The sequence below is a fragment of the Procambarus clarkii genome, chromosome 31, assembly GCF_040958095.1.
Source record: "Procambarus clarkii isolate CNS0578487 chromosome 31, FALCON_Pclarkii_2.0, whole genome shotgun sequence".
NCBI classification, from domain to species: Eukaryota; Metazoa; Arthropoda; class Malacostraca; order Decapoda; family Cambaridae; genus Procambarus; species Procambarus clarkii.
In genome coordinates, this window is record NC_091180.1 from 31397884 (window position 1) to 31408642 (window position 10759).

The window sequence follows — 10759 nt, forward strand, 5'->3', positions numbered from 1 at the left end:
TGGCCACACTCACCACTGACGCTGGCCACACTCACCACTGACGCTGGCCACCACACTCACCACTGACGCTGGCCACCACACTCACCACTGACGCTGGCCACCACACTCACCACTGACGCTGGCCACACTCACCACTGACGCTGGCCACACTCACCACTGACGCTGGCCACACTCACCACTGACGCTGGCCACACTCACCACTGACGCTGGCCACCACACTCACCACTGACGCTGGCCACCACACTCACCACTGACGCTGGCCACCACACTCACCACTGACGCTGGCCACCACACTCACCACTGACGCTGGCCACACTCACCACTGACGCTGGCCACCACACTCACCACTGACGCTGGCCACACTCACCACTGACGCTGGCCACACTCACCACTGACGCTGGCCACACTCACCACTGACGCTGGCCACACTCACCACTGACGCTAGCCACACTCACCACTAACACCAACAGAGAGAACCAGTTTACCACTGTATTCACATCACAGTCAGCAGCATAATAGCATCAGCAGGCTACGCCCACCACCACCCCCTGACTCTACCACCACCCTGACCCCCACTACCACCCCTAACCCCCACTACTACCCCCTGACCCCCACTACCACCCCTAACCCCCACTACTACCCCTAACCCCCACTACTACCCCTAACCCCCACTACTACCCCCTGACCCCCACTACCACCCCCTGACCCCCACTACCACCCCTAACCCCCACTACTACCCCTAACCCCCACTACTACCCCCTGACCCCCACTACCACCCCCTGACCCCCACTACCACCCCCTGACCCCCACTACCACCCCCTGACCCCCACTACCACCCCCTGACCCCCACCACCACCCCCTGACCCCCACCATCAGCCCCTGACCCCCACCACCACCCCCTGACCCCCACTACCACCCCTAACCCCCACTACCACCCCCTGACCCCCACTACCACCCCTAACCCCCACTACCACCCCCTGACCCCCACTACCACCCCCTTACCCCCACTACCACCCCCTGACCCCCACTACCACCCCCTGACCCCCACTACCACCCCCTGACCCCCACCACCACCCCCTGACCCCCACCACCACCCCCTGACCCCCACCACCACCCCCTGACCCCCACTACCACCCCCTGACCCCCACTACCACCCCCTGACCCCCACTACCACCCCCTGACCCCCACTACCACCCCCTGACCCCCACTACCACCCCCTGACCCCCACTACAACCCCCTGACCCCCACTACCACCCCCTGACCCCCTCTACCACCCCCTGACCCCCACTACCACCACCACTTGCCTTACAGGTACCCCACTATGGCTGCTCCTGCACATCGCGCCCATCAAGAACGAGAAGGACATCGTGGTGCTGTTCCTGTGCACCTTCAGAGACATCACAGCGCTCAAGCAGCCCATCGAAGCAGAGGACTCCAGAGGTAAGCCTTCACACATGGCTGTAGCTCTCGGGCCCCAGCTCCTCCTGGTGGTCGAGGGGCAAGGGGGGGGGGGGACTGTGGCATATTGCCACGGTCTAAATACAAAAAAATCGTAGATTTTTAGGTCAGAAGAATGTATTTCACAGTGAATTAGATCCCATGTAGGGTTTGAAAGGATCAAAATTTGTTTGGCATCTTTCACTCAAAAGTCCAAAAGCAGCTCAAGTGAGTTTGGTAAATATTATTAGAATTTGGTTAGACTTCGGCCGGAGTCTCTAGTCTGCGGCTGGACTCTCTAGCTTTCGGCTGGACTCTCTAGTCTGCGGTTGGACTCTAGCCTGCGGCTGGACTCCCTAGCCTGTGGCTGGACTCTCTAGCTTTCGGCTGGACTCTCTAGCCTGCAGCTGGACTCTCTGGCCTGCGTCTGAACTCTCTAGCCTGCGGCTGGACTCTTTAGCCTGCGGCTAGGGCCTGACCCCACACGCAGGCTCAGAGAGGTTCAAGATCACATTCATAAGCCACTGAACCACAGGAGAACCACCTCCACCAGTCCCTCCACGGGGTTGACCTACTTCGAAAGCTTATTTAGATGCAATGCAGCTTTGCTAATGGAATTTTGAATTGAGAGTCAGATTTAGAGGATGAATTCAATATAAGCATGAGTTTTAGTCCACCTCTGTTCAGCTGCTGAGGAACTGCATCCCCCTGCTGAAGCAAGGATAGCTGTCAGATGCCGCTGTTACATATCTTTCTTCCATGAATTGCTTCCATTTAACACCCTTCAGATTGAACTCTGGTGCGGCCATACACTGGTATACAAATGATTGTTATGGTGTAATATATAATGTGTGTGTGTATGTTCAACCCCCACATATGGAGCACCCCCCCCAGCCCACATCTGTCTTGCATATGTGTAGTGTATATATGAGTGCCACATGTGTAGTGTACTGGTTAGTGTTTGAGTGCCACATGAGGCTAATTGTACTCTATCTCTATGAAGACCGAGAGCCGGTAGAGCTTATTAATGTCCATTAACATTTTCCAAGATGCAACCCACAACAGTCGACTGATTCACATAGTGACGTTTAGTAATTTACTGCTAAGTGAACAGAAGCATCGGGAGCAAGGAAACATGGCTGAACCTTTCACGGTCCCTGGGAAGCAAACCCGGCATCAGTTACCTGGGAGGGGGGGTCTCTCTCTCTCTCTCTCTCTCTCTCTCTCTCTCTCTCTCTCTCTCTCTCTCTCTCTCTCTCTCTCTCTCTCTCTCTCTCTCTCTCTCTCAGGGACCTGTGGCTGAGTGGTCAGTGCTACGGATTCGTAGTCCTGTGGACCAGGGATCGATCCCAGGCGAATGGCATAAACAAATGGCCATACATTCTTTCACCCTGATGCCCCTGTTACCTAGCAGTAAATAGGTACCTGGGAGTTAGTCTGCTGCTACGGGTTGCTTCCTGGGGGTAACAAAAAGGAGGCCTGGTCGAGGACCGGGCCGCGGGGCCGCTAAGCACCGAAATCATCTCAAGATAATCTCTTCCCTTAAAAAAAAAATTGCAGGTGTTTAGACCTACAAAAAAATATTTAGGAACGGGTGAGGGTTGCCTTTGCCCCCTCTTCAGTCCCTCTTTGGGTGTTGTACGTGCAAAAGGGCACCAACGTAGGAACCTTGTGAGTCAACGGACCACCCGCTGGAGGGGCCGCCCGTGAGAGGCTGCCCTGAGTGGATGATTGGGTGTCCAGGCTGGGGCGAAAGGGAGAACGGGGTCGTTGCACCAGTGTGGGAGAATGGACCAGGCAGTAGGACTCCCCCTGTTAAAAAGGGGGAGCACCGCTGGGGACGATGCATCCTTCCTGCACTGGCCAGCGCTCAGCCTCCCTGGCTGCCCTGGTAGGTGTTATCCCTAGGATCCAGGCCCCATACTATTAGAATTGATGCTGTATGGAAACTGAACCGACCTCTCATACCTAGGCTCGTGGGTGGGCGACCAGGCCCCCGAGTCAGACTGTGATGGAAGACCGGGCTCTGTATCCCCCACTATGTTGGGCCCAGACCAAGCTGCTTCATTGACCCTCCAGACTACCACTCTCAGCTCCCCTCCCACCTCTGTGGTGGGGTTGTGCCCCAAGCTCCCAGTGTTAACCATCTCATCACCTGGAACAGCTCCTTCTCTAATTGTGACCACTGCACCTTTTAACCCCCCCCCCCCTATCTTACTGGGGGTGCTCGGTGCCGTTCCCTCTGCAGATGCACCCACATGACGTTCTACTTCGTTCCAAGCCTTGTTTGGTCCCGCTATATGGATTAATTACTTTAATCTCAACCATGTGGATTCTACACGCCCTGACGATTTTTCCTCCGTAGACACCTTGTTGATTCGGTGGACGCCTTTGTTACTTTTAACCCCACCTGTACTGGTACACACGTCGTTGCTGCTCCTTCTCAGGAAGCAGCTGACCGCCTTAGACTCGTTGTCCAGCATTGGGGAGGCTTCTATTAGGATCTCCAAAAATGACCAGTTAAATGCCAGTATTGGCACGATTATCATCCCGCACCATGTGGCAACTTCTGTTCGGGACTTGAAAGACTACCAAGAGGATATTAAACATCTTTGCAGCCCAAGGCTATGCTGTCCTCCAGGTTGATACGTTCACTCGACCCCCTCGTGGTCGTCGTCATCAGCCTCTTCGAGTTGTGAAAATCACTTTTGATAGTAGGACCCTTCTGCCTTCTATCATTCTTGCTGGTGCCAGACCATGCCAAATTTGGGCATGGTCCCCTCAAATGCACAAGTGCAGTCTGTCAGTGTCCCTTGTGTGGAGACTCAGGTCACTCTAAGACAGAGTGCTTTCTTCTTCCCAAGCTCACTGCATCAATTGATTTGAGACCCATCCTGCCTTCTCCCGCGCGTGTATGCACCACAAATTTGAGGAGGCCATCCTCCATTTGAAACACCGTGACCGTTTGTCTTTTCCTGAGGCGAGATGCCAAGTACGCCGTCTCCCGTATTTCGCTGGCATGTCTTACGCTCATGTGTTGTGCTCCGCCTCTCTTCGCCCTCCCCTCCTTTCTCAATTTCACAACTGTTTCCAGGCCTTGGACCCGGACACACCCACCACCACCTCCCCTTGCTCCTTTATGTTCTGAACCAGAAGGTCCTCCTCCTGGTTCTCCATCTGGTGTTTCCCTCCTTCCTTCGCAGTCTGCCCTGTCTCCTGTGTCCTCTTTCTGGGGTTATTCCTGTCTCCCCCCCCCCCTCCAGCTTTTTCTGGGACCCATAACTCTACTGCTCTCTTGATTCGTACTGATATTCCCTTTGTCCTGCTCTTTTTTCAGTCGCCTATTCAATGTTTTGCAGCCCATATCTTTGTGAGTGATAGTTTTGTAGGTGAGTCTGTTTCATTTATCTTCCTCCAAATGTCCCACTTTCTCTTCCTGATCTTAAGCACCTGTGGAACTCATTACCAGAGCCTGTGCTCCTGTTAGGTGATTTCAACTGTCGGCATACTCTTTGGGGTGATGCGCTGACAAACACCTGGGACCGTCTTGTAGAACCATTCGTCCTCTCTTTCTCTGTCTCTTCTGAATTCTGGTGAACCCACTCATGCGGACTCCCACACTGCTCCTTATTGTCCAAACTGCATTGTCCCTCTTACGGTCGTGCATATCCTTGTTGAATGTCCTGACTTCTAGGATGTACATGTGTTTTGCTTCCCGACCGTCCCTCGCAGTCACTTGTCCCTCGATAGAATTCTTCGTGAATCGGATATTTTTTATATCGTTCGCCTTATGTGCTTTTGTTCTTGTATTAGCATTCCTAGTGATATTTAGCGCCCTATGAATATTCCGCACATTTGATGGGGCTTCATAGCCTTCCCGGCTTGGTGCCTTCTTTTGATAATTACTTACTTACTTGAATATCAAGGCCATTTCGTACATACGTCAAGGTCAGATAGTGCGAGTCTCTTACGTACGTCAAGAGACAACACTTGGTCGGTTGGTTGGTTGGTTGTGTGGTTAACTCCTGGGATGGTTGTGTTACCTGACTATGCATGGTGGTATCTGTTTAAGGTGTGGTAGAACTTCACCAAGAATGATGGTATTTGACCAAGGCTACTGGCACCTGGCCTGGGTGGTTGGTAAGGTGCCACAGGTGTTGGTTGGTACTTGACCAAGAGTGGTAGTTAAGATGCGCATGGTGGTATTTGACAAGTGTGGTATAACAGCTGACACAAGAGTGAGTAATTATCTAACCAAGTAATGGTTGATACCTGGTTATTAATGGCGGTAATTGGCCAGGTATTGATGGTACCACCTGGTGTGGAAGTGGTACTTAAGAGGTGTGTGGCGGCTGGAGGGGGTATTCAGTGTGGGAGGCGGGCAGGTGGTGATCACTTGTGTGTGTTATTGCAGCTTCGGACAGCACCGAGAGCTCTGGGGGAAGGCTGCCGACCAAAAGTAGGTACCGATTGGGCTCTGTGGGTCAAGGTCACCCCAACGCTGTGCTCCCTCCCTCCTCCCCCCCACCACCCCCACCCCCCTCCTCCCCAAGCGACCTTCGCTCTACCGTTGCAAACTTGCCATTTGTGCACTCTGTGTGTTGAGTGCATAGCTCCAACCTAGGTTTTATGATATTAAGATCTGGGCGTAGGACGCGCGGGAGGCGGAAATGATGGCAGCCTCCTTCACCCTGGTTATATCCTCCCCCACGCGTCTAGGGCTTCCATTACGGGGCTATTCATGCCCGTGCCACCTCTTGGGCGGCTTAATCTTCATCAAAAGGGGGGGGGGGCCACCGCGATGTAAGTATGGGTGTGTGTGCGGGCGTAGCGACGAAGAAGAGGAGGAGGAGGGAGCGAACCGCGCGTGGGGGCGGCCATGACAGTACGTCTTGTGACTGTGTCTGTGGAGTGTTGGTGTGTTTGGCCTGCAGCTCCTCAATAGCCCCCCTGCCACCACGCTAATCATACCCCCCCCCCTCTTGAAGCCCCCCCCTGCCACCACGCTAACCATACCCCCCACCCCTTGAAGCCCCCCCTGCCAGCATCCCCCCTCCCCTTTTGCCTGTACCTCCCTCTGAGAGTCCTCACTCCTTGTGTTTGGGGGCACAGAATGGCAACCACTTCTCTCCATCAGCGCCATGACTGCAACGCAGATAACACCTCGGATGCCATATTGTTGCTGCCCACAGCCTTCGCCACCTTATCCGGATTATTTATTCTTGTTACTGTCAATGAGACGGAAGCCATCGTCCCACTGTGGCCGGAGCTGTTGCATTTTTAGAGAAGCAATTTGACGTGCAGGGTCCTCTAAGGGGCGCTGCTGATGTAGGGAAGTGTTTGTTTAGACTAAATATCCAGTTATTGGTGATGTTTAACTCTGTATGACCTCCCCCTCCTTCCTCCTCCACTCCTCCACCTCATTTGTTCGTTGTATGTTGTGTATTTTTTTTTAATACTGTAAACAATCATACTTTATTACTCTCTGTTATCCCCTGAAGGGTGTTGATTGGACCCAAGGGCTGCCTTTTGTATAGTGCTTGTATGCGCTAGGGTCGTGGGTGTATAGTTATAGTGCTGGTAGATGCCTGGTGTAATACCTAGTATATTACACTCCTGCTTCCTTGCCCCACACAGTATATATACATACACACACATGCCTTGGTATATACACACACACGCCTCGCCCACACAGTATATACTGTCACGGGGTGGGGGGGCTGGGGCTCCACTAGCAAGGGGGCTGTTAGGGGCTCAGAAGACAGAGTACTCAGTCTCTCTGATTCACGTGACTCACCAGAGTCACTTGGTCCCACAGAAGAGGACCAGTAATACCCACCACTGTAGGTCTTCGCTCCCACCACTAGGGGTGCCACTGATTCACCCTGGGAGCCCTTTGGTCAACCCGGGGAAACTGCTATTAGCAATTCCGGCCTAGACCCACAGGGGAGTGAAGGAAGACCCAGGCTTACCCTTTAACAATACTTCCCCTGGGTCTTGCCTGCCAGACAAAAGTTGCAGGAATTCCTTTCCCACCTGCGTTTCTCTAAACAAGGTCGCCAGCTGGGTTGATATCTCTGCACCCCAGCAGTGCAGTTCAGTGGGTATACACTATGTTGCTTGTTACCAAAGTGTTGCCACTCCTACAGCATTGATACTGGACCACCAGCCTAGAGTACACTTTCATAAAAGTCTGTGTTACTTTACCACTCTCCAGGCACTAAGAAACTTCTACAGAAAACTTACTGTTCACTAGGTGGGACTATGATGATTACTTTGATGATGATAGGACTATGGGACTATGATTTCGGGACTCCCCGAAATCATCTCAAGTTGATATCCCTCATGTATGTTCATAGAGATCAGTATGGAGGCGCACTTAAACACAATGATAAAATATGTGATATTTACTAACTTAAGCTACATGATCACATATACAATAATGATGATACAGGAATGGACATGATGAATATATAATCTGGAGATTGTCGGCAACTCTTCTCTCACGACCTCTGGCAACTCCATCAGCTGGGCAGATTTAAAAGGGGGTCTCACACGCTCTCGCAGGGGGGCCACTTCGTCAACGTCGGCCACCGTCCCTCCAACTGCCGCGTCATCGACACACATTATCCTCTTCAACAGTCCTGGACACAAGCTGCCTTACAGCATATCCTAATACTAATGTATCAATGTTATACAGAAACATGTATAGATAAATATAATGTGGCCCATCTAGCCTACTCAACAAGGGGTAATGGGAGGAAAACTTAATCTACCTTCAACATTCCTGGTTCACGACGCCTGTCCCTCGATGGTGTGAGGATCCCACAGTTCTTGAGTCAGTCCTTTATGATCCAGTACCGTGCTGCAAGTGCTCAGGTGTTGTGAAGCCTCCGCATCATCTCCGAACCACTCCCAGAGTTTCAGATATCCCAATCCTTGTCCATTCAGTGGGCACTGAGCTAATCACTGTATACACACACTTGTTCCTATCACAAGGCGTTGCTCCTTGCCCTAGGATCGGTGTCGTCCCTCCAACGTGAATGTGACCCGGTTACAGCAAGCCTGCTCGCCACACCGTCCAGACCCCTCAAGCATCAGGCGGCGCCCTCCAACTTCGTCGCCGACCGATTCCTCAAGTTTTGGCAATTCTTTGTCCCATAAACTTGGTTTCTTCTTGCTTCCCAGAAGCACAGGGTCTCCAGTAACAATGGTGAGCTGCGATGGCTAGCTATAACCCACTGAGAGAGACTCCCAGAGCCTCCAGTCCTCGAGAGCTGATCGAGGCACGTCTTCTCACTTTCACAGTCAGATCAACTCTGACGCCACCTCCTCAGGCGCCTCCAGGGGCACTCGATGACGCCACGGCGGAGGCTGATTGGTCGCCCATGGCACGTGACCTAAGCCAGCCAGTCCGCAGCTGGCTGGCGTCCTCCACAAAATGGCAGATCTGCAGGTAGGGGGCGCCAATTTGTTTGTCTCAAGGGCCCTACTTCCCCCTTTACCTACAAACTTAAAAATGTAAATTTCTCCCATATCAGGTGGCCGATTTGGTCGCCACATATATCAACCGACTCCTTTCATCTCAGAGAATCAGCAGGGTAAGCTGATATGACCTTAATGCCGGATTTGGAGAGAAATAGAATGGGCTCCGTAACAATGCACACACGCCTCGCCCACACAGTATATACACACACACACGCCTCGCCCACACAGTATACACACACACACTCCTCGCTCCCATATCCTCTCGTACAGCAGACCTCCCCTGCAGACCACTGGCTGAGACATTTAGTCATTCTTAGCAAGAATGTCACTAGTACTGGCGGCCCTCTATTGTATTGTTTGGCTTTGCTCTACTGTTATTATTTTACCAAAAGAGGACGACAATTTTTCCTCCTCTTAAATTACCCCTTAGTTGATAATTAGTATGAAGTAAATGATCTTAGTCCTAGTTCACAAACCAACTCGTTCTCGCAAATTTAATAAGTCAATATTGACTTATTAAATATGTGCATAGGTGACATACTTAACATAATAGTTTCCCTTGAAAAGCTTCATAGAAAACACCGACCTTACCTAACCTACTTAGTATGTTAAGATAAGCATCTTATTCCTTCGTAATTACAATTATTACCTAACCTAAAATAGGTATAGGTTAAGTAATAATTGTAATTACGAAGCAATAAGATGCTTATCTTAAGATACTAACAAGGTTAGGTAAGGTCGGTGTTTTCTATGAATCTTTTTAAGGGTATCTATTATGTTTAGTATATCACCTATGAACGTAGTTAATAAGTCAATATTGACTTTACGAATTTGCGAGAACGGGTTGCACAAACACACACACACACACACACACACACACACACACACACACACACACACACACACACACACACACACACACACACACACACACACACACACACAGGGGCCTGACGGCTGAGTGGACAGCGCTCGGGATTCGTAGTCCTAATGGCCCGGGTTCGATCCCCGGCTGAGGCGGAAACAAATGGGCAGAGTTTCTTTCACCCTGATGCCCCCTGTTCACCTAGCAGCAAATAGGTACCTGGGAGTTAGACAGCTGCTACGGGCTGCTTCCTGGGGATATATGTGTCTGTGTGTGTGTGTGAAAAAAATAATAATCAGCTGATTGATTGACAGTTGAGAGGCGGGCCCAAAGAGCCAGAGCTCAACCCGTGCAACCACAACTAGGTAAACACACACAGTGTAGTGTGCATGGTGTAAGAGGTGCGCTCTGTGTGATATCATCAGGATAGCGAGTGTTGACACAGTTTTCTTTCTCTCCGCCTACAAGCTGGACTCAGCAAATTCGCCAAGTTGGCGCGCTCTGTGACGCGGAGCAGGTCGGTGTTGGTGACGCAGTTCTCCTCCCACCTGCCCGTCATGAAGGACGTGGCCAAGCAGTCCAACATCACCCATGTGAGTACACGTAGGCCTCATTGTTACAGTACCGTAGGCCTCTCTAAGAGTACAGTACCGTAGGGTGAAGGGAGGGGGGTACAGTACCGTAGGGTGAAGGGAGGGGGGGCTACAGTACCGTAGGCCTCTCTAAGAGTACAGTACCGTAGGGTGAAGGGAGGGGGGGTGGTTACAGTACCATAGGCCTCTCTGTTGCTGTGTCTTCTTCACCTTCTTCCAGCCCATCACTTGTGGCTGGACGGTATAGAGTGATGGTCTCGCGTCATGCAGGTCGGCGTTCAATCCCGGACCATCCACAAGTGGTTGGGCACCATTCCTTTCCCCCGTCCGATCCCAAATCATTATTCTGACCCCGTCTCAGTGCTATATAGTCGTG

At 51.8% G+C, this 10759-nt stretch overlaps 1 protein-coding gene across 1 annotated transcript in view; it reads left to right on the forward strand.

Annotated features, from left to right (window-relative positions):
• The first annotated feature begins 1310 nt into the window (after nt 1-1310).
• eag (ether a go-go) overlaps nt 1311-10759 on the forward strand; it is a 60189-nt gene continuing 50740 nt past the window's right edge. The window contains exons 1-2 of the mRNA XM_069334683.1: nt 1311-1440; nt 10259-10383. Of these exons, the coding sequence (XP_069190784.1) occupies nt 10348-10383 (36 nt within the window). The 5' untranslated portion in view covers nt 1311-1440; nt 10259-10347. The remainder of the gene's footprint in view (nt 1441-10258; nt 10384-10759) is intronic.